At 48.4% G+C, this 24,699-nt stretch overlaps 2 protein-coding genes across 2 annotated transcripts; one reads left to right on the top strand and one right to left on the bottom strand.

Annotated features, from left to right (window-relative positions):
• Nucleotides 1–3,852: 3,852 nt before the first annotated feature.
• Nucleotides 3,853–16,308, top strand: LOC146046217 (inactive hydroxysteroid dehydrogenase-like protein 1). Its single transcript, XM_083165442.1, has 4 exons — nucleotides 3,853–4,072; nucleotides 4,509–4,954; nucleotides 12,647–12,874; nucleotides 16,055–16,308. The coding sequence occupies exons 1-4, from the start codon at nucleotides 3,916–3,918 to the stop codon at nucleotides 16,139–16,141; spliced, it is 918 nt and encodes a 305-aa protein (XP_083021568.1). The 5' UTR covers nucleotides 3,853–3,915; the 3' UTR covers nucleotides 16,142–16,308.
• Nucleotides 16,309–20,459: 4,151 nt separating this feature from the next.
• Nucleotides 20,460–24,080, bottom strand: LOC146045243 (metallothionein-1-like). Its single transcript, XM_083163966.1, has 3 exons — nucleotides 23,929–24,080; nucleotides 23,572–23,637; nucleotides 20,460–20,692 (listed from the first exon to the last, which is right to left on the bottom strand). The coding sequence occupies exons 1-3, from the start codon at nucleotides 23,957–23,959 to the stop codon at nucleotides 20,601–20,603; spliced, it is 189 nt and encodes a 62-aa protein (XP_083020092.1). The 5' UTR covers nucleotides 23,960–24,080; the 3' UTR covers nucleotides 20,460–20,600.
• Nucleotides 24,081–24,699: the final 619 nt, after the last annotated feature.

Genomic DNA, 24,699 nt, shown 5'->3' with positions numbered 1-24,699 from the left:
GGTATGTGACAGAGAACCAGCCCAGTGAGCCCACAGACAGTGCCAGACACCCACTGCCTTCCCATGTTGCCCAGCACTGCTACTCCACAGCCACCAGGTGAGCGCCCCCCTCCCGCGATTTGCGGCAAAACCTCCCCCCCGCGCGCCCCCCCCTCCCGCGATTCGCGGCAAAAACACCCGCGACCCCCCCTACCGCGATTCGCAGCAAAAACACCCCCGCGACCCCCCCTCCCGCGATTCGCTGCAAAAAGAACCCCCCCACGACCCCTCCCGCAATTCGCGGCATAACCACCACCCCGCGACCCCCCCCCCCTCCCGCGAATCGCGGAAAAAACACCCCCCCCCCCCCGCGACCTCCCTCCCGCGATTCGCGGCAAAAAGAACCCCCCGCGACCCCCCCTTGCACGATTGGTGGCACCCCCCCGCAATTCGCAGCAGCCCCAGGATTAAATGGCAAATGCAAAACACTGAAATGGCTATGGTCGACAATGAAAAAGGTTGACATGAGTTTTTGAAGATTTATTTTTAATTTTTTCATATTCATTGTCATGTGTCGACATGGACACCAATGAAGTGGTGAAGTGGCACACTTATGTCAACATTTACATGTGTTGACCTTTCTGTGTTGATTTTTTCTTGTGGCGATTCGCGTCACACCCCCCCCGCAACCCCCCCTCCTGCGATTCGCGGCACCCACCCCCGCGACCCCCCCTCCCGCAATTCGCGGCACCCCCCCCCCCCCCCCGTGATTCGCGGCAGCTCCAGAATTAAATTGCACATGGAAAACACTGACATGGCTATGGTCGACAATGAAAAAGGTTGACATGAGTTTTTGAAGTTTTTTTGTCATTTTTTGAATATTTTCATATTCATTCTCATGTGTCGACATGGACACCAATGAAGTGCCACACTTATGTCAACATTTACATGTGTTGACCTTTCTGTGTTGATTTTTTTCTTGTGGCGATTTGCGTCACACCCCCCCCACCCCACCCCCCCACCCCCACAACCCCCACTCCCGCGATTCACGGCACACACACACACACACACCTCCCCCGCGATTCTCGGCACCCCACCCCGTGACCCCCCCTCCCGTGATTCACGGCACACCCCCGCGACCCCCCCTCCCATGATTCGCCGCAACCCCCGCGATTCGCGGCAGCTCCAGAATTAAATTGCACATGGAAAACACTGACATGGCTATGGTAGACAATGAAAAAGGTTGACATGAGTTTTTGAAGTTTTTTTTTTCATTTTTTGAATGTTTTCATATTCATTCTCATGTGTCGACATGGACACCAATGAAGTGCCACACTTATGTCAACATTTACATGTGTTGACCTTTCTGTGTTGATTTTTTCTTGTGGCGATTCGCGTCACACCCCCCCCCCCACCCCACCCCCGCAACCCCCACTCCCGCGATTCACGGCACACACACTCCCCCCCGCGATTCTCGGCACCCCACCCCGTGACCCCCCCTCCCGTGATTTACGGCACACCCCCCGCGACCCCCCCTACCATGATTCGCCGCAACCCCCGCCCCCGTAACCCCCCTCCCGCGATTTGCGGCAACCCACCCCGCGACCCCCCTCCCGCGATTCTCTGCAATCCCTCCCCTCCCGCAATTCGCAGCATCCACCCCCCCACAACCCCCCCTCCTGCAATTCGCGGCACCCCCCGCGACCCCCCCTCCTGCAATTCGCGGCACCCTCCGCGACCCCCCCTCCCGCGATTCGCGGACACCTAAGTTGCAATACAGGGCATCTTTCATACAATTCTAACCATAATTCTCATATACAAACGTTCACAAATTAAGGGGGCGCAGCCCCTTACGACGGTGTGAAGAGCGCCCGTAGGGCGCGATGAATCACCTAGTATATATATATATATATATATATATATTCTTTATTTTGGCTTTTCAGAGAAAAATAAAATCATTACAGACATTTCAAACATGTAAATCTATACATACTGATATATGATTATGACAACATACCGTATAGCATTATATTTGCATCAGTATAGTGAGGATAGTCATTCTGAATCAAGCAAAGTTGCCTCAGATTTTGTCCTTGCATAGTAGAGAACCACATCTCTCATGATATGTCTAATCCATTAAAACATTTAGAACGTTATACTTTCAAACTTTAGTCTTATTAACAGCAAAATAGACAACACAAGGGAGATAGAAGGGGGAGGATAGAGTTTGGGAAGGAGGGGAGGTGGAGTAATGGGCCTGGGAGAGGGGTAGTCGAACTGTACATTTGGTAGTTAGGACTTTCTGCTGTCTTTTTTATATTGTATTGCTCGTTCCCCTTTTGACAAATTAGTGTTTCTAATAGATTTAAAATGAATCCTTTCTAAATCCTCTTTGACTAACTTTTCTCCACATAACATCCCTTTTTGTGTGAAAGGTAAAAAATGTATTTTTTAACTCCGTATAATTATCAGATTCTAATTGTTCAACTATGCCCTTGGTTTTTCTCATCAAAAAATCTGGTACTTGTGGAGTATCACGGCTCCCACGATGGCCATCGTACATGAAAAAATCGCATCGCATGCGATTTTTAACAGAAAAGCATCCAAATGTATTGAAATTAGTATGAAACATGTTCAATGGCCCCCAAATGGCATTTTTGAGGCTGTACCACCCCCACTATCAACGTGAACCCGAAGCGTGGCGAGCGCAGCGTGCCCGCGAGGGGCGGCGGTACGCGTCCTACGACCTTTTCATACCCCCACTATCCACGTCGGCGTGGAGTTGAGAATAGAAAGTGTGGCGAGTGCAGCGAGCCACCGAGCCCGAAGCGTGGCGAGCGGACACGGATACCTTCACAGGTATCCGCGTCCCCTCACGGGCTTCACAGGTGTCCACGTCCCCTCGCGGGGCACGCTGTGCTCGCCACGCTTCGGGCTCGGTGGCTCGCTGCGCTCGCCACACTTTCTATTCTCAACTCCACGCCGACGTGGATAGTGGGGGTATGAAAAGGTCGTAGGACACGTACCGCCGCCCCTCGCGGGCTCGCTGCGCTTCGTCACGCTTCGGGTTCGCATTGATAGTGGGGGTGGTACAGCCTCAAAAATGCCATTTGGGGGCCATTGAACATGTTTCATACTAATTTCAATACATTTGGATGCTTTTCTGTTAAAAATCGCATGTGATCGCATGCAATTTTGTCAAAAACATTAAAAACCGGCAAAAATCACATGCCATCGCATGCCACTATATATGGCATGCGATGGCATGCGATGGCATGCGATGGGAGCCGTGATAATCCTCAAGTACCAAAAATCTTTTAAGGGCCAACTTTCTCACAAACTTTTGCAAATCAATGAAAATGTAAAAAGTATCTGACCTACAGTACTAGAGGGCGCAAATTTTAATCCCTTTTCTAGAATTTTAGGTTCATCCTCATTGAGAGCGTAATCACTAAGATTGAAAATTTTGGTTTTATAGGAGAGATCTATACTCTCCTTACATTCCTCTATCTCATCATCTTTGATATTCTCCTGATCTACATTATTTATGATCTTTTAAATGAGGAAATCCTCCTCCCACCACTTTCGATAGTTTGAGGGGTTGTGCCGTTGTTCTAAAAACATCTTATACAGTATGTGCCAGCACAAGATACAGATTCCATTGTATCTGGTGAAGTTACAATATATACTGTATTACTAGACTTTCTTGTTTTGGGGGTTGTCTGGGTCATGTTACTTAATTACAATATCATTATGTGTTATCTCATTTGCCATTTTTCTTGTTTTTGTTGCTGATATCTTGTTAAATGTAAGTACATATTGTTGCTATTTCAGATGTCAGGGACTAGTTTCTATGGAGCCATGGAGGTGGTGACTGCAGTGAAAAGAGCCTTTTTGCCTTTTTCTCATGATGTCTTGAACGCCTACTACAGTCACATGGAGATATTGGCTATTCTAGGAGGCTGGTACACGGTCCGGAAATCTCTCCGCATCCTGAGTGGTGGTATTAGCTTCATCAGACAATATATTTCTCCTTGTATCCTCAGCAGGACCAACCATCTCAGACAATATGGACAGTGGGCCGTAGTCACTGGTGAGTGCCACAAATGGATAGACCACACAATTATGCATTTTACTGTATACAGTAGTTATCTATACATTTTGATAATTGCCATACTCTAGTTAATAAGATTTACAACCATAAAACTTTAGATGTTCCTGGAGATTTTAGTAACATTACATCCACATAACTGGAGCCATTGCTGTGAATGTTTTTTTCTCTATAACTTTTACATGCAATGTTCTATCAGTTAGAGCAGAAAAAGATGCTAGTGGAACAAAAGCCAAATACACTAGAAGAAAATAACTTTGTAACTGGAGAACAAGATGGGTGCACCAATATAATATACACCAGTATGTTAGGAATGATAAAATACGAAGGAGAGGAAGGGTAAAAATATCACATAAAGCCAAAGAGCGTACAATGGGGTATCTGCTTCATTATACATTTGCTTTTGTTTATGCCCCAGGAGCCACAGACGGAATTGGCAAGGCTTATGCGGAGGAGCTGGCGAGCCACGGTGTGAACATCATCTTAGTCAGCCGTAATCTAGATAAGCTCCAGAAAGTATCAGAGGCCATCACTGATAAGTATGGGGTGAAAACGCGCATCATTGTGGCTGATTTCAGCTGGGGCCGTGAGGTATATCCTGCCATTAAGGAGGGTCTGAGAGATGTGGATGTGGGGATTCTAGTGAACAATGCTGGAGTGGCTTATGAGTATCCACAATTGTTTAATGAGGTTCCGGAAGACAAATTGTGGGAGATCGTCAATGTCAACATTGCTGCAGCCATAATGATGGTACATATAGTGCTCCCCGGCATGGTAGAGAGGAAGAGAGGAGCCATCGTCAATATATCATCTGTAACATGTTGCAAGCCTGTTCCTCTGTTGACTGCATATGGAGCCTCAAAGGTAATAACATTGATTTAACGCAACATCCCTCTTCGAGGGTTGAAGCTTGCCAAAGCACCGATGGGACCATCTATGGAGACCATCCAAGGTTATTCCACACAATGCCTGCACAGCTGTCAGTACCATGGTGGCAGAGTTATTCTTACACCTCGGACACCAACTTATTCCCATCATTTCCCAGTATCCCAATTCTACCCTAATCACTGCAGTCCTCATAATTAGGGGAAATATAATGGTATATCCGTATCAATCTCTACTACACTGTGGACCTTATGCAGGTCCGTTCGACCGTGGGTATGTGTTCGCACGGGTCCGATGTTTTTGCAATGCGCCAGATCCATGAGGCCAGCCATTCGCAGGGCAGGTTCTGTTGGACTCGCAAGGGTGCGAATTCGCATCTGAGGGAGTCAACCAGAGTAACCCCCTGTATGAAGGATGCTAGAGACAAAAAAACATAAAGAATTAAAACCCAATACTATTGCTGCATTTGTCTTAAAAAACTCAAAAAACACCACAGAGGACAACATTGTGATTAATTAAGGAAAAATATTTATGATATAATTTTGTAAAGCCTATGTCTAACTGCTGCACAGTAGAGAGCTGAAGGTAGGCCCTGCCCCATACCTTTCTTCACAGCTCTCATTGTCTCAGCCTGTGTGTAACACCCAGGGGCGAATTTAGGGGTCAGGCCGCCCCTAGGCACAACATTTTTGCCCGCCCCCCCCCCCTATTTTAATATAATCATTATTAAGGTATAAGTCTATCTATCAGTCTGGACTGCTAACTGTATGGAGGACCCGGACGGAGGGAGGGTGAATTAACTTTATATGCAGTCTGTCAGTCTCTCTCACACTGACTGACTGCAGGGAGGTTCGCGCTGCTCAGCCTAGCTGCTTTCCCCATCTGCAGCAGTGAGCCAGAGCAATTCAGCTCAGCTCACCTAGCGGCGGAGCCGGACGCGCAGTGGGACCGTCGGAGATAACCGGTGATGTACTTTGCATGACAGAGCGGGTGGGCAGCGGTCGGTGACGAGCAGGGGGACCGTCGGAGATAGCCGGTGATGTACTCTGCATGGCAGAGCGGGTGGGCAGCGGTGGGTGACGAGCGGCACTCACGCTGACATATGATGAATCATGTCGGTGGCGGCGCCGCTTGTCACTTGCCGCTGCCCACCTGCTCTGCCATGCTGCTATTTAAAAGAACGTCAGCCTGCTGTGCCGCCCTTGATTGGTGCCGCCCTGAGGCCGGTGCCTCACGGGCCTAGGCACAAATCCGGACCTGGTAACACCCCCCTCCCCCCTGCCGTCAAGCAACACCAAAATGGCTGCTCCTTCTCAGTGACAGGCGCTTGGGGCTACACTGTAATATAACAGTAGTATTTAGCTCCATTCACAGTATAAGGGCCAGAACTGCAGTCTCTGGGGTCAGACCAGCATCTCTGGGTCCCCTGGAGTGATAAAAACAGGGGTCAGACTGTGAGGCCATTGCCCATTCCTGAGGCCACAATCCCTTTCTGTGATTGGATATTTCTACCACACTGGGTGTCACAAAGCATCTTTTCTTTCTCCCAGCCAACCAGCAGCTCCCATTACCAAGACCTCACCACCCACATATGCAGCCTCAACCCCTACATAACATCATGGTTGACCACAGGAACTCCAGACAGAATTCTACCCTCCCTAACATGGAATCGGTACATCTGTCAGACCAGGTCTACAGTCATTAGGTAGACCCCGGAAGGTCGACAGGGTTAAAGGTCGACATGACTTAAGGTTGACATGGGCCAAGGTCGACAAGGGTTTAGGTCGACAGACATTAGGTCGACATGAGTTTTTCACTGTTTTTTTACCCTAATGTCAACACAGTCGACATGGACACAGTTGGAGTTGAACCGCAGCCCCTCGCATGCTTTGCTCGCAATGCTTCGGGCACGGTGCCTTGCTACTCTCGGCACACTATTTTATTCTCCCGCCACGCCCTAGTAGATGGTAGGGCATGAAATACCGCCTGTCGGCACATGTCGGCTCAAAAAACAGTGAAAAACTCATGTCGACCTAATGACTGTCGACCTAAACCCATGTCGACCTTGGCCCATGTCGACCTTTAACCCTGTCGACCTTGGGGCCAGTCGACCTTCCGGGGTCGACCTAATGACTGTGGACCTAAGTGTGGTCTGACAGATGACCGTTTCCCCCTAACATACAGACCACTAACAATATACCAGCACAGTGGCGGAACTAGCGCATTGTGGGCCCAGGTGCAAAAATAGGCTTTGGGCCCCCCTAAAAATTTGAACAGTGCTCGCCAAAGATGGGCTGTAATGTGTGTGTGTGTGTGTGTGTGTGTGTGTGTGTGTGTGTGTGTGTGTGTATGGTTAAGTTTATAGGCTGCAGGGTTTGTGTGTGTGTATGTGTGTGTATGGTTAGGGTTTTAGGCTGCTGTGTGTGTGTGTGTGTGTGTGTGTGTGTATGTGTGTATGGTTAGGGTTATAGGCTGCAGGGTGTGTGTGTATGGTTATGGGCTGCAGTGTGTGTGTATGGTTAGGGTCATAGACTGCGGTGTGTGTGTATGGTTAGGGTTATAGACTGCGGTGTGTGTGTGTATGGTTACGGTTATAGGCTGCGGGGTGTGTGTATGGTTAGCGTTATAGGCTGCAGGGTGTGTGTGTATGGTTAGGGTTATAGACTGCGGTGTGTGTGTATGGTTACGGTTATAGGCTGCGGGGTGTGTGTATGGTTATGGTTATAGGCTGCAGTGTGTGTGTATGGTTAGGCTTATAGGCTGCGGGTGTGTGTGTATGGTTAGGGTTATAGGCTGCGGGGTGTGTGTATGGTTAGGGTTATAGGCTGCGGGTGTGTGTGGTTACGGTTATAGGCTGCGGGGTGTGTGTATGGTTATGGTTAAAGGCTGCGGGGTGTGTGTATGGTTATGGTTATAGGCTGCAGTGTGTGTGTATGGTTACGGTTATAGGCTGCGGGGTGTGCATTTTTAGGGTTTTAGGCTGCGGTGTGTGTGTGTGTGTATGGTTAGGGTTATAGGCTGCAGTGTGTGTGTATGGTTAGGGTTATAGACTGTGGTGTGTGTGTGTATGGTTAGGGTTTTAGGCTGCGGGGTGTGTGTGTGTATAGTTAGGGTTATAGACTGTGGGGTGTGTGTATGGTTAGGGTTATAGGCTGCAGGGTGTGTGTATGGTTAGGGTTATAGGCTGCAGGGTGTGTGTGTATGGTTAGTGTTATAGGCTGCGGTTTGTGTGTTTGGTTAGGGTTATAGACTGCGGGGTGTGTGTATGGTTAGGGTTATAGACTGCGGGGTGTGTGTGTGTATGGTCAGGGCAGCCGAGAGGAATGCCGGGCCCCGGTAAAATTTGGGGGGCGTGCCCCAAGTGTGGGAGGTGTGGTCACCTCCCGCACTTAGGCCACACCCCCAAAATGTTTAGAGGAGGGTGAAAGAAAACTCTTAAAACTGTAATCTCAGCAGCAGCACACACCTATAGCATGTGCAGTGCTGAGAGCAGGCTCAGCATGACCTCTCACGCTGTCAGTGAGACACTCTTGCTGAGCCTGCTGTCAGCACAGCACATGCTGTAGAAGTGTGTGCTGCTGTTGCTACCCGGGAGGGACGGAGGGGGAAGGGAGAGGTCGGATCAGGGCCCCTGCGGGGCCCCTCCAGCAAGCCTGGGCCCGGGTAATTAGTACCCACTCCCCCTCCCTCTCGGCTGCCCTGTGTATGGTTAGGGTTATAGACTGCGGTGTGTGTGTATGTGGTTAGGGTTATAGGCTGCAGGGGGGTGTATGGTTAGACTGTGGAGGGGAGTGTATGGTTAGGTTTAGGCTGTGGGGAGGGGGATGGGTGGGGTTAGGCTGGTTAGGGTGGTGAATAGTTGGGCTGTCAGGGGATGGGGTGTATAGATAGGGTTAGGCTACTGGGGGGGGGGTGTATAATTAAAGTTAGGCTTCAGGGGTGGGGGATGTATAGTTAGAGCTGAGCTGGAGGGGGTGTATGACTAGAGTTAGGCTGGGGGGGAAGGGGGGTAGGGTACATGTTTATTTTATTTTTGTGCACCCTGTTATATTTTTATTTTATTGTCCCCCTGTTCCCTGTTATAATTGAAGTGTATATTTGTATCCCCATCATATATTTAGGTGATTTTTAATTGTGTCTGTGCCTCCAGCTTCCGTTTAATTTGAGATTTTGCAGCATTAAAGTACTGTAACTTACTTCTGCAATTGCTGCATTTCATGTCATAGTTGCTGCTCCTCGATTCCTTCTTGCTCAGCCTCAGAGCAGACAGGAATTCACTTCCTGTCTGCCTCGGAGACTGAGAGCAGCGACAGGCAGCCTTGTGATTGGTTGCCTGTTGCTGTGGGGATCGTAGGAGACCAGCAGACCACCAGATAGAATGGATGCAGAGGTACAGGGCGCTCTTGCCGCTGCATCTTCATCCATCTCTGTCTGACATACACCTGCCGCCCGGCCGCATACCCCCTGCCTGGTTGCACACCCCCGTCGCCTGCACGCACGGCCGCATACCCCCCCCCCCATACCTCCGACGCCTGCCCGGCCGCATACCTCCGACGCCTGCCCGGCCACATACCTCCGATGCCTGCGGACACGCATAGCGCCGCACATTTAAAAATGTCAAAAATGATATCTTCAACATGCCAGGCGGACAGCGGCACCGGGCCCCTTTAACCCCTTGGGCCCCGGTGCACTGCACCGCCTGCACCGGCGGTAGTTCCGCCCCTGTACCAGCAATCTTTTGATACGTGCCTTTGGCACAAACACATGTGAGGACACTGTCATCATGTTGGGAGTCCTCTCTTTCAAACACTGGGGCCAGGGCCGGCGCTACCCACTCAGCAGCTCCTGCAAAGCAGGGAGGCGCCATGCTGAAAAGGCGCTGTCTCCCTCCCTGCTCTGCTAAAGCTGCCTCAGCCCTCACTGTCACTGCCTCCTGCACGCCGCCCGTAGCGCCTGTCTGACAGCGGGCGGCAGTATGGAGAGGCTGAGCAGCTCCCTGCACCGTGCACACACTGTCCTTCTCCTGCGATCTGCCCCCTCTACCTCACGCTCATGGACACTTGCGCTGAGGCATGTAGGGCTGTCTGTGAATGCCTGGATGACATGTCATGTCCAGATCCGCCCCCTACCCATTGCTCCCTGTGCCTGTCAGCTGTCAATCAAATGACAAACAGGCAGCAGTGCTGCCTCCCCTTCCTTCCCTCTTCTCAGTGTGCTGTGCCAGTGCCACTGCCATTCCTCACTGCGCCCCCTCTATCTCCTCCACTCTTCTTCCATCTCCTCCTTCTCTCACCTCCTTTCCCCCTCAGTCCCGAGTGCTGCAAATACTTTTTGCACTGCTTTCAGATCGCATCGCACACACATTGCATGCATGCCGTGTGATGCCATCTAGCCCATAACGTATGCGATTCTCGCAGCGTGTATGGGCACCTTTAGTGCCTGCAACATTTTGTGGACACAGCACTGAGATGGTGTATGCATACATGTACATGGCCATTTACCCGAGATCCTCCATAGGATCGCATGTTGCATACACTCCCACAATCAGGCTGCAGCTTGTTGCAATGGCAATGTGAAAGGGCGCAAAATGTATGGTTTGCAGGAGGGCGCCGGACACCCTAGCACCGGCCCTGACTGGGGCAGATGTATTAAGCCTTAGCAAGAGATAAATGCAAGGGTGATAAGGAGAGTTAAACGTCCAGCCAATCACCTGCCAACTGCCATGTTACAGGCTGTGTTTAAAAAAAAGTCAGTAAGGAGCTGATTGGCTGCCAGACGTTTATCCATACCTCCCAACTTCTGCCGAGCTCGATGCGGGACGCAGCTGCTGCGCGCCGGAGGTGCGCCGGAAATTTCGGGGGGTGTGGCCTAATTTCAGGGGCGTGGCCTATACTCGTGGCTCTCTTGCGAGGCCACGCCCCCATTTTGCCGCTATGGGGGCAGCATGACCCAGAGGCTCTGTGAGCCTCTAGCCATGCCCCCAGCCCCCTGGCTGCGGGAATAGACGCTGTGCGCATGCGCACAGCGTTTATTCCCCGCTGCTTAGCAGCCGACAGGGGGGACTCCCAACAGCCCCCCCTCACCGCGGGACACTGCCGCCCGCGGGTGGGACAGCGGGACAGGCCCTGATAATCGGGACTGTCCCGCTGAAATCGGGACTATTGGGAGGTATGCGTTTATCTCTCTTTATCACCCTTACATTTATCTCTTGAGAAGGCTTAATACATCTTCCCCATTATATGGTAATCAACTTTGGACACCAGGGGCCAAATGTAATAGGGTGAGAGTTTCAGAAAGTGAGAGATTTTGGGAGAGTTTTCCTATGTTTTTTAAAGCAGCAATCATTTATACTGCAAAATCAACCTGGTTTTGCAGTGTAAATGATTGCTGCTTTAAAAAACATGGGAAAACTCTCCCAAAATCTTTCACTTTCTGAAACTCTTACCCTATTACATTTGGCCCCAGATATCAGCTGATGCTGCAGAAAAATAGACTTTTTCCATAGAAGCAAACGCATTTTACACAATCACCCTCATACTGATATGAACACATGTGGGGGCATCCTTGTTTGAAACACCAAGTTCCCTCAAAGCATCACCAGACTATGGGCCCAATTCAGACCTGATCCCTGGGCTGCGAATCTTCAGAGCTCAGCGACCAGTTAGCCGCCTCCCCGCCACAGTGAAAACCCGCCTCTATGTAGTATGGCTGCCGATGCGGATAGGGGGGATTCATTTGCAAGTACTCACCATAGAATGCATTTACACCCAACCCCCGTGTGCAGCAAGCGTGTAGCAATACACTTACTCATCGATGCGATGCTCCTGGCACGGAGCTGATGTCAGAAGTCCTTCTCGGAAATGCCAGAGAGCCGCCTGCGCTTTCTTTGCCCCCCAAATGCCAGCCAGATGTCAATCATCTTTGTTCGCAGGATGACCTGGCACATGTACACTACAGAGCGGTCATTCAATAATTAGCAGAGCTTTGGAATTGTAGCCCTGAGAACGGGTCTGAATGGGGCCCAATGACTAAAACGGTACATAAATAATATGTATCAATGACTAGGGGGTGTCTAAAACCAAGATCTCATTTATCTTGAACCAAATATACTAGGCCTATCACAGTATATTAATCCTACATATTATAAGCATTTCAATGTACAAAATTTTGCAAAAATATATATATTTTAAAGAAATCATACATTTAAAATGCTCTTTTGTTCAGTTTTGGAAAAGATTTATGCAAAAACAACCACAATGTTTTTTTCTCTCTGGTGTTTTTAATTATATTAATTGAACATTCACATTACATTAAGGGCATGATTCTGGTTCACTCACAAAAGCAATTTCTCTCTCTTATGGGCAAATCCATGTGCACTGCAGGTGGGGCAGATGTAACTTGTGCAGAGAGAATTAGATTTGGGTGGGGTTTGTACTTCAAACTGATCTCTATATTGCAGTGTAAAAATAAAGCAGTCAGTATTTACCCTGCACAGAAACAAAATAACCCACCCAAATCAAACTCTCTCTGCACATGTTACATCTGCCCCACCTGCAGTGCACATAGTTTTGTCCATTAGAGAGAGAGAATTTGCTTTTGCGAGTGAACATTAAAATTCCTCTTAGGTAATGCTCAAATAGTTCGTATTATTCTGTGTTCTATCTCTTACAGAGTTTCCTGGATTACTTCAGCCAGACCCTACATTATGAATACTCTCCTAAAGGAATCTTTATACAGAGCGTAATTCCCTGTTTTGTGGTTACAAATATGATATCATTTAGCAGTTTTTTTCGAAGGAGTTCTGTGCTCGTTCCCTGTGCAAAAGATTATGTGCATCAAGCAGTAAGAACTATAGGGGTGTCCCGGAGGACAGCCGGACACTGGTCCCATTCTATCCAGGTGAACATATACTTGAGTAAAAATGATTACCACATATTTACATCGCTCCACTAATTACTTATCACTCTACAGAGTATATTTGCAAAATACATAGGGCGAGATTCTCTATCACAGAAATGCGGTAAAAACCCCGTTATCAGGGTTTTTACTGCATCTCTGTATTCTCTAACCTCCCTCCGCAGTGTCACCGCTGCAGAGGGAATCGCCAGCAAAAGCTGGCGGTTCCCTGCAGAAGCCTATGGGCTTCTTACCGCAGCTGTGTGTGAGGGATCCGTCACGGATCCCTCCCAGCGTGCCCTGCGGCCGGCGCGTCAGTCTGTGCATGCGCAGACGGACTCCCGGGTCATAGACCCGGAAGTCCAGCAACGGCGCCGCATCGCAAGGGACAGCTCTTATCGCAAGAGCTGTCCCTTGCGTTAATTACCGCATATTTTAGAGAATATGCGGTCATTAGAAATGCGATGCCGGGCGAAGAGGGCTGCGGATTTTAGAGAATCCCGCCCATATACTGTAAGTCACTGCACAATGGCCCTCATTCTGATTGGTTCGTTACGTTGCGAATTCGCAACGGCGACCAATGTTGAAGATCTGCGTATACGCCCCCATAAGCGAATACCACGAAAACACCGGGTGTGTCCAGGAAACCGCTGGATGTCCCCATGCGAATGGGGGCGGACGCCTGCCTTCCCGGGGGAAGATGGCTGACATCACTGGATGACAGCTGGCCGCCTTGTTCTCGGAGCCGGGCGCCGCTAATCTGACACCAGAGAATGACTTAGATTAGCCAGGTCTCAGAAATCAATCAATTGTCGGTGGCCATGGAATGTTTTCGGGCACCCATGCAAGGCTGTGAATGGATGTCTATGCAAAACTTCCAGCACTACGAGGAAAATAGGCGAATAGCAGGGGGGCGGGTATTGGGGCGCACAGCAGGTGGTGCCACAAGGCTTGCAGAGCAGCAAACTAACGCTTCTTTGCGAGCCAACCAGAATGAGGGCTAATGTGAGCTTACAGTTTAAATTTCTTAAGGGTGATTTGGGTCCTTTTCATACAATTTTGCTCATTAAAATGACAATGTCTATATTCTTTGAGCGACGCACCTATATGTGCATACAAAATGTTATGTTACAGGGTTTTCCTAGATAACACTGTCATTTGACAATAAGTATGCAGATGCAGCCGTGGCTAACCGACTGCCAGCTCAGTCATACCCGGCATCTCCCGCTAGACAGCGTATTATGGCAAGATGTATGAGGACACATCTATAAGCCTGATGGATTGTGAAAGTGATCCACCCAGGAATGAAATTCTTAGGTGCCAGTAAACCCAGGGTTGCCTACCCTCCCGGAATGGCCGGGAGTCTCCCAAAAATGCGCATCCCCTCCCAGCCCCATGGAAAGGTGGGCAACCCTCTCTGGTTCCAGCAGACCCCCCCCCATCTCCCCCACGGCAGCGTTAATCTCCACCTTTGGGTGGCGATACCCTATAGAAGCCTATAACCCGCCGCCTCGGCGACCCCCCCTCTGGCTTACCTTCCTGAAGGGTCCTCCTGGACCCCGGAAGGTAAGCCTTGCCTCCCCCTAGTGAAGCAGCCGCTTCCGGCTGCAGGGGGAGGAGGAAGCGCCGGGGACAGCATGCATAGCTGTCCCCGGCGTGAGGGGAGAGCGTGGCGGCAGGGAGGTGACGGAGACCCCCGCACACCAGTGTACAGGTATCGCGGGGGGCCTCCGTCACCGCACCGCGATGCCAGCCGCATATGTTAGTACATATGCGGCAGCATCGCGGCGGGGGGGGCGGCGAAGGTTTAAAGGGATACATCTTATGGGTATCCAATGCAAGATTAACCCTTTGAGTGCCAACAACGTCTTTGTGAGAGATGTTCATAATATCCGCTCAAAATTTGCTACATAAATCAAAATACAAAATGTGTAAAAGAAAGATTATATCTCCTACATAAGGTAAAAATGGCAGGTCCTTTTGATGAATAAATAAGGTTTGCTTTGCGATTTTTCGCACCCATTTTGACAACTTCACTTGGCACTCAAAGGGTTAAGGTGAGGAGGATGCATGCTGAGAACGTCCTATAGAAAAGTCTACACCTCTGGAAGGTAGCAAAATGCCTCTGAAAGAGAACTGACAAATCAGAGACCTTGGAAAGGAGGAAGGCCCTGGAAGAGACCCTCTAGGGCAGTGGTTCTTAAAATGTATAATGTGGCACCCAGGGGTGCCTTGTGGGACTTGCAGGGGGCCCTGTGGTGATGCTCCATGACCAATTCAAATTATTTATGGCCAATATAAAAGGCAAATTGTTGACAAACAGAAGTGAATCCTGTCCATTACCACATAACTGACCTTATGGATGACATATAAACATAAATTACTTTCTGAGGGCCAGATGTATCAAGCTGCAAAAGGGATAAAATTGGGAGTAATAAACAAGCAGCCAACCATACTGATCCCACTTAGATGCAGACAGAGCAGGGGTCAACCAGGGCCGGAGCGCCCCAGGCGAGGGGGGGGGGGGCGCCCCGGTGCCTACGGGGGTGTACCTGCGGCGCTGTGTGATCTGGTGGCGGGGTCCCTGCAGTGATGCACGCTATCCGGCAGCCAGGCGGTGGCGTGGGAAGCGCTGATGGTTTTGAAAACTCGCCGCACGCTGATTGGCTGAATCTCAGCCAATCAGCATGCGGAATGTTTTCAAACCCAACAGCGCTTCCCGCGCCGCCGCCTGGCTGCAGGGACCCTGCCGCCAGATCACACAGCGCCGCAGGTACCCGGCACGGACACCCCTGCAGCCTCCATGCGAGAGGCGAGGGGCGAAGTGCCGCCCTCCAAAGGCTGGCGCCCTAGGCAAATGCCTAGATTTGCCTAGTGGTGGCGCCGGCCCTGGGGTCAACCAATCAGGTGTTAACTTATTCCGGGGGTCGACCAATAGTTATTGACCTCGCACTGGCAAGCTGTGATAGTAGGGCACCAGTAAAAGGGGAGGGTGCACTTTGACCTTTAAATATTAGGCAGGATGTGGCACCATGCTAAAACAGTCTAGTGTGAGGACTGTACATAGTGCATATGATATTAGTGTTTAGCATGCCCCCTATTCTGTTGTTTACAGTATATGTGATACAGGTAAAGAAACACAAATTATGTAACCTAAAAATAATGCTGTGTGTTTATCTGCAGGTTTCCTTGGTTACCTGGATGCCAGAGTGGATTTGGGTGTCTCTTATCACCTCTGTCTTCAATTTCTTACTTAAGGAAATTTTTTAACAGAAAGTGACGGCTTGAGGGGAAGACATCTTTCTTTAATCTACAGTATATAAAACAGAGAAAGTAATCTTATACTCTAAATACTGTAATAAGTGTTCCTCTACTGACCTTTAATGCCCAGAAGAGGAAGCAAATGAAAGTTAATCACTCTGCAAATTAAAAATGTATTCTGACTGAGGTAAAAATACTTTATGGACTATTTGCACAACAATTTATCAGTTAAATAAGATTAACTTAGGCCAGTGTTTACCAAACATTTTTGAATCACGGCACCCTAGAGTATCAGAATTTTTTTTCACAGCCCCCCTGTCATCCTTTATTATTGAAACCACCATATATAAGTTGGATTAGTCCTTGTCCACCATCCCAGGGCACCCCTGCAAGTGTCTCAAGCAGGGCCGGCGCCACCACTAGGCAGCATTTGGGGCCACTGGGGGGGGGGGGGCGGTAGTCAGGAGCAGGACCCCCGGATGGAGGTGAGAGTGACTGTCACTACTTTCCCCCCTGCGTCCCGCAGCAACCTCATTGCGCCCTATTTTGTTTGTTAGTGGTGACAAAAACACTGACTGTATAGATCTAGCTACATAACCTGTCTGAGCTATATTCATTGGATAAACTATTTCTATCTTTCGTAAAATATGTGCCGCAATAATACTTCATCGCTTGTGCTAGGAATTGAGAAACGATTTAATGTACCCAATAAGTGCATTCATTCTTAATTATTAGAAATAACATAACATTAAATCCGGCAGAAAGTTTAAAATGGACCAGAATATAATTTTCATTCAACCCACGTGGATAAATGGTGTTTTATCATTGAACCATGGGCCTTATTCTAGTTCACTCTTTCTGACAAAATCCTTCTTAGATGGACAAAACCATGTGCACTGCAGGTGGGGCAGATGTAACTTGTACAGAGAGAGTTAGATTTGGGTGGGGTTTTACTTCAAAGTGAGATCTATATTGCAGTGTAAAAATAAAGCAGTCCGTATTTACCCTGCACAGAAACTAAATAACTCACCCAAATCTAATTCTCTCTGCACATTTTACATCCCCCCCCCCCCTGCAGTGCACATGGTTTTGTCCATCTAAGAAGGATTGTGTCAGAAAGAGTGAACTAGAATAAGGCCCCATGTCTCTCCGCTTCGAAGTATTCAAAGAGATGACTTTCTCTCTAATCCAGCTTTACATGTTCAATCCAAAAGAAGATCAAATAAAGGGACGTTTACTGTCATGTATTTCTTGTAGTTACACTTCATGAGCTTTGCCCTTTATGCAGACACGACTTTGATGCATGTTTGTTCATAAGTCCCCACAAATCATATACCACAATCCAATATAACAGAACGAGTACAGACAAGGCTGACAAAGGAGGTACAGACATGAGACGAAGGGAACGAGGCCCTGATCATAGTAAGGGACAGTGCACACTAAGCCATAAGGACACTTTAAAAGATCAGAGGAAGGAAGGATCACAGGACACATAATCTACGAAAATTATATTTTGAAATCCAGAATTCCATAAACATAAACTTTGTTCGCTTCTTGCTTCTATATAACCCGTCTTTGTTATAACAGGATTAGCTAGAAGAATGGACTAACTATGCTTGGGAAAAAAACAAAATCTATGTCCCTAATATCATATTTCGAATTGAAATGCCAACTTATTGTGCCGTGTTTATATTGGCACAATGGTTTTGGGCAGCAGAGGGCTGAGTAGATTCTCACAGTTGGCATCTGCTGTTAAAGGGGTCTGTTCAATGCGGCGCGCAGTGATTAGCGCCAGGGGGACCTCCCGCAGCTGTTCTAATCGGCGCACTGCTGAGTTGGAGAATGCGGTACTCACGGGAGTTTAGTCGCGAGTACCGGCGTTTTACGGCTTAAGTCCCCGCGGTGATGCTGTTTGCACCACACTAGTTTTGTCGACCCCCAAGGAGTTTACAAGAAGCATTCTTCCCAGGGCCGGCGCCACCACTAGGCAGATCTAGGCATTTGCCTAGGGCGCCGGCTACTGGAGGGCGGCAGTTCGCTCCTCGCCCCCCGTGCAAAGGGGGTTACCTGCTGTGCCGTCTGGGGAGTGGGCAGGGGAGTCCAAGCCGGCTTCTGATAGGAGCCTGCAGTGGTGTCCTTGCCACGCGGGTACCTGCGGAGCTGTGTATAAAGCTGGCGGCGGTGGGGGGGGGGCCCTGCAGTGAATAAGAAATAACTAGCGCTATCCGCCAGGCTATGTGGCGGTGCGGGAAGCGCTGCCGGGTTTGAAAACACTGCCCGCACGCTGATTGGTGATTGGCTGAGATTCAGCCAATCAGTGTGCGGCCAGTGTTTTCGAACCAGAAGAGCTTTCCACGCCGCCACATAGCGCTAGTTATTTCTTATTCACTGCAGGGACCCCCCGCCGCCGCCGCCAGCTTTATACACAGCACTGCAGGTACTTGCGCGGCAAGGACACCACTGCAGGCTCCTGTCAGACGCCAGCATGGACCCCCCTTCCCACTCCCCAGACAGCGCAACAGGTACCCCTCGCCCCCAGGCCCGACTCGCCTGGGGCGCTCCCGTGCCTTGCACCAGCCCTGATTCTTCCCCTGAGTAAGATGAGTTTTGTGACCACCATAGCTTATGGTACTAATTGGATATATTACTGACTGGATAACTTCAAGTCAAAATTCATTACTGTGGAGATATATTTATTTTTAATGCCATTTTAATTAATTTATCTTAGAAGGTGAATATAATGTTAGAAATAAGGCATAGATTTCCTGAATGAATGACGGTATGAGAAATTTCCCAGTTGCATGGAACTAACAGCCTGATTCAGGCTCAATTGTTCAGGTCTGAATCAGGCCTGAACTTGGTTATCCTCAGTACAATTGCGCTGGCCAAGGGCACTTCCACATGTAAATAACAATAAGCCAGATGCACTAAGCTTCAAAAGTGATACAATGGAGAGTGATTATCACAACCAACCAATCAGCTCCTATCTGACATTTTGCAAACACAGTCTGTAACATGGCAGGCAGGGGCTGATTGGCTGGTGGTTTGTCATTCTCCAATGTATCACTTTTGAAGCTTAAATGTCTTAAAACAGGATTTAAATATAAAAATAAACTGGGGGGGGGGGGGGGGGGGGGGGGGGGGGGGAGATGGAGTGGACCAGAATAACCCTCTAAGAACTATATTCAGCATAAAGAAGTCCTGAAAGGTGTTATATGGATAATTGCACATCGCCCAGATCTAACAAATCAGCAATGATATTACAGTATTCAGGGGCGGTGGGTATTAAAAGTGGCCCTGGAATTTTTTTTAGAAGTGGCCGTACATGAGCAGCATCAAATGAAATGTAGGCAAAAACTACACCGAAATACGCGGGATTAGTACATACCATAATCTCCCAAATATCCCCCCCATTCCCCCCAGCGGATCTCAGAAACAACCTCCTCCCAATAGTCCCAACTCCTGTCCCTTTAAAAGATGCCACAATGGATACAGATGAGCACCTGCCTTAGATGATTATTTGCAGCTTCAGGTGCTCTGCGAACAGGTTGTTTGGGTGTGAGACTGGGCCACAGATTTAAAAAAAAACAAAAAAAAAAACACAGATAGCCTCACAGGAGCTCGGGCCTATCGGGGATCTTTCCTTTGAGGCCTATGGACAATCTGTCACTGACAGTATGTCACCGTGTTAGCTGCAGCTTTAAGCATCTGCATTTTGCACATCCTCACGCACAGCCCTGGATGCTGGGCAACACGAGTAGGATAGTTGTAGAGACATATAGGTAAGAAGTTATCTCCTCTCCATGCTGCCCTGCAGGTGTGGCAGCACACAGGCATCCATCATTCACCTCCTCCGCTGCTGTCTGCAGAGTATAGCAGAGGAGGTGGTGTCTTCCCCCGTCCAACCTGCAGTCCACAGGTTGGACGTCCCCCATTTATGTAAACAGGAGCCGGGTAGGATGACCCAGCGTACCCGTTTACATTGCCTTCTACCCAGGCTCCTGCCCTACCCCCAGTTAAAGTGGCCAGACCTGGTACAGCTGTACCCATAGCAGCCCTGTGCATTTGCATCTGCGGCCCCTGCAGCAAGTGTACAGGCTGCCAGTAGACCACCCAGGCAGCAAGATGCACCAGTATGTCTGATCATCACCTACACACCAAGCAGGAGTACACAACTGCTGATGTGCTTGCCATTAACTTCATACACGTCAATGTAATGTTTAACACATGGGAAGTGTCCAATAGAAGAGTCATTGACCCGGCCAGCTTCCTGCATAGCCAAACACAAGTAATATGTAACCTGGTTTGAAAGATGGAAGAGTCAAAGTTAGTTTAATTCTTTAATACAAAAAATAAGAGCTACATATTTGTCCAGAATATATATATTTATCTCTAGAACATGCATACAGCACAGAAATCAGTAACTATACTACAGTACGTAACAGTGTTAGCTGCAGCTTGTAGCAGATCACTTGCAGCAGCTGCATTTCTCACATCCCTCCTCACACTCGCAGCCCTGGCTGCATTTCTTGCAGTCCGCTGGGCAACAGGAGCAGCAACCTGTAGGACAGGGAGAGAGGACAAGATGTCAAAGTAAGAAGTTATTCCCCACATCAAACACTGAAAGTCAGACATTAAAGACTGGGTAGATCAGTGGCTGACAACACATTTATTGCATACATGCCAACTTTTTAATACTCCTCTCCGGGAGAAGCCTGGAGAGGAGTGAAAGGGGGACGAGACGTGGCTTCATTTTGGGGGCGGAGCAAGACTGACATCACTAAGCCCGCCCCCATGACAGGCAGCCACATTCATTTGCGGGTCCGTGAATGGGGAGGAGCTAAAGTGACGCGATTTGCATCCTTTGAGCCACGCCCCCTCCACACTGACATTGTAGTTTTATACCACGGGGAGGGGGGACCATGGGGCTGTGGCGTAATGCGGGAGACTTGCCCACCTTCCCGTGGGGCCGGCAGGGGGACCTGAATTGCGGGACATTGCCATTCCGGGAGGGTACGCAAGTATGATTTATTGGCAAGCTGCTCAATCAGATTGTGATGTCACTCAGGTACTAATCCACCTCAGTGGCAGATCTAGACATCCAGCAATATTAATGGAGGAGACATGCTTATGTTATGACTGCAGAGATCAGATGTAGGTTTTATAGTCTGAAATAGCCTAAAGCTGGATCTACACTGTGAAGGCCCCATACACCGGCCCGTTTTGTCCCAAGGACAAGTCAGACCAGTTTGCCCAGAGCCCCCCGGCAGGCTCACATGATGTGCCATTTTTACATGCAATAATGCGCCTCTCCCAGGGAGCTCCTGTGGTGGGTGGGATGCGGGATCCGACCAGCTGGTGGTAGTGGCGGCCAGCGGGGTCCATACGAGCGGCGGCGGTTGGAGCTTGTAGCGGAATTTTGCCGGGTGGCGGGATGCGGCTGCTGAGTATTTTGAAAATGACTGGCTGGCCGTTGATTGGCTAAGAGTCTCAGCCAATCAATGGTCGGCCAGTAATTTCAAAATACTCAGCAGCCACATCCCACCGCCTGGCAGAACGCCACTACAAGCTTTAGCCTCCGCCGCTTGGATGGACATCGCTGCCCGCCATTACAATCTGCACGTCCCCACCACTAGCTGGTCGGACCATGCTGGTGGTGGAGACAGGCCGACCATCAGACTCAGTCGATTTGTCACAATCGGCCCGGTGTATGGGCACCTTGAGATTCTTTACAATCTGACTGATGGGACAAATGTACAGATTTTTATTCCACTTTCCAGCTTTTGTAAATGGTTGATTCCAGTTTGTTCCCAGATTCTCCTTCCAACCTGACCGATTGGAAAGAATCTTATAGTGTGTATCCAACTTTAGGATACTTAATTGTTAGATTCCAATTTCTAGTTAGAATATTCCAAATACTGTTGCTGAGGGGCCTCTTATACCCCTTTTACACTAACAGAGCCGGATCACACAAAGGAATGTACCCTTTCACACTGCACTCAGACCTGGGATCAACCCAGGACAGCCCCATTCACACTGATCCCGGGAAATCCCTGCAAATACATATGCATGTCATTAGAAATGGACTCCAGGGCTCTGAAAGATAACATCAGCATTTGTGAGCCCAAGAAAGGTCCAATCAGCAGTGGGTACGGGACCATTCACACTGACCGCATCCGGAATGCTCATCCCCGGATATTCTCTCAAGACCCTTTCATACCGAGCCAAATCCCGGGATAAAATGGTCAGTGTGAAAGGGGTATAAAAAGGCCCATAGTTACAGAATTATAAAGCACAATGAGATGATTTATATGGCTGCAAGAAAATAAGGTTTCTTGTGGCCACAGCACCTCCCCGAAACTAGGCAAGTATAGGTAAATTGCATTTGGAATTTAATGCATAGGCACCACATTTATTATGTATAGTGTGCCCAATATCACAGGCAGCAATTTTTTTTTTTTTTTTTTTTTATCAATACTTGCTACATTTCCCAATATATAGGTAATAATGGTATCTAGAAATGCCTCACAAGCACATATACACCCATATATGGAACTAAACACTGTGGGAGGGGCATGACACACCCCCTTAACGGCACGCTGTGCACAAATTATACTGCCAACTACAAGCTCCCTGAAATACATTTTCAAAAGTAGGCACACCTGGCCTGTTACCTATTTGGTAATACGGCACTGCAAAGCTTAAGGGTGGAGGGCTACACTTGAATTATTTAACAGCAAGTCAGTCTGACCTGTAGGGTTTTTTTTGTAAGCATTAGGGGAAAGCAGCTGCCAAAATCCCCCCCGTATGTATGTGGGGTAATGAGTTTTACACATTTTAGTGCAGATGTTTACACGGGGAATAGGAAAGCCAGTCAGGCTTGTTTTACACTGCGTAGTATTGCCCTTTAACATCAGGTGGAAGTCTGTATAAATTAAGGGTTTTAAATATTCAGCACTCAGCAAATATGGCCCCCATACATCAGCAATCACAATTAATTGCTTTTCAGATCCAGTGATTTTTTTTCTCCAATCTATTTGACTTGCCCACACACTACAGATTTGTTTCAGTAATCGGCAGATTTTTCCTGTAGAATGCCCACACATACAAAAATGAAACTCCAATAAAACCAGATTTTTAAAAAATCTGATTCAGCAATCCCTATTAATTTTTGATTGGGATTGCCTAAAGGGGGAGCCCACACATTAAAGATTAATTGTGGCAATCGTCTCCAGAACGGAGGATGGTCACAATTAATTCAACACAAGTCAGGAACGATGTATGCGTCGCTGGAGATCACCACCAGTGTTTCTTGGTCAGAGATTAGGAATCAGATACTACACCGGAACAGGTGATGCTAGTTTGTTATTGAGGTCGGAAATATTTTAGTCACATATACAAGGAAAAGAAAGCACATAAGCCATGCAAAACAGACTCACCTTTCTTGCAGGACTTGCATTTGCAGTTTGTACACTTGCAGTTACCCTTACAGGAGCAGGGAGCACCTATTCAGGACCCAGAACACAGGTTACAAAATTAACCAAATGAGAGAAAAAAAAATAAAAAAAAAACACCCCACACATCTTTTAAAATATATATTGGTTTGTTCTAGATTACACAAGGATCTTATTGTGTTTTATAGCATTTACAAAAAATACAAGAACTCCACTAATCTATTAATAACGCAGGATATTCAGGAGTACGCATCAAGCTCAGCAAGGCCAGAATTATTCCCACTGTGATTTCAGCCTGCAATGCCAACATCCCTAAATCCCCAGCTGTATATATGCATGTACCTGATTCGCAGTTACACTCCTGGGGGTCCATGACGTGGCTGCTGTGGATGAGTCTGGGGGATCAGGGCGATGGATGTTGCTATGTATGCAGCTACTGCCTTACTGATGCTCCCTTATATACAGCAGGTTCTGTACTGAGTGCAAAGCAGACACACCCCTAGCAATGACACAAACACCACCCCCCCACGTGTGTGCTGCCACAGTATAAACAGCGACGTGATGTGTGCACTGATTGCAGATCAGTTTCCTTCCTAAGTTGAGTGCAAATATTATATTGGTGATTTATAAATATTACGCCTCTATACCTGGCATATAATATGCATGACAGAATAGTGCCATAATATCTTACTATTCAGACTACCGTACACAATTATTTATTTTAGAATTGTTACAGCAGTATATATTTATTCTGGTTCCTGACCCCCCCCATGCATGTCGACGATTTGTCCGTCAACATTTTTCTTGTGACTACCTATTGCCTGCCGACCTGGACACTGTTGACCTAATAACCCATACCCAGTGGGATATGCATGGTCGCAGCTACTGGGGCCAGACACTAGCGATGGACATCGACCAACATCGATTACAAATCATCGATGGTTGCTAGCCAATACTAAATAGTTTTCCCATTGGAGATAAGATTGTTTCTCGCCATTGATGAGAACCATGGGTCAGGTGTTATAGATTGTTTTTCACGCATGCTGCAGCTACTGCGCAGGACTACGGTGCTGTCAGCCAGCAGCACTGCGCCAACCCCGGCTGACACCCCCA

This window comes from Crinia signifera, chromosome 11 (assembly GCF_055691185.1).
Source record: "Crinia signifera chromosome 11, ASM5569118v1, whole genome shotgun sequence".
NCBI lineage: Eukaryota > Metazoa > Chordata > Amphibia > Anura > Myobatrachidae > Crinia > Crinia signifera.
This window is presented reverse-complemented; position numbering and strand designations above follow the sequence as displayed.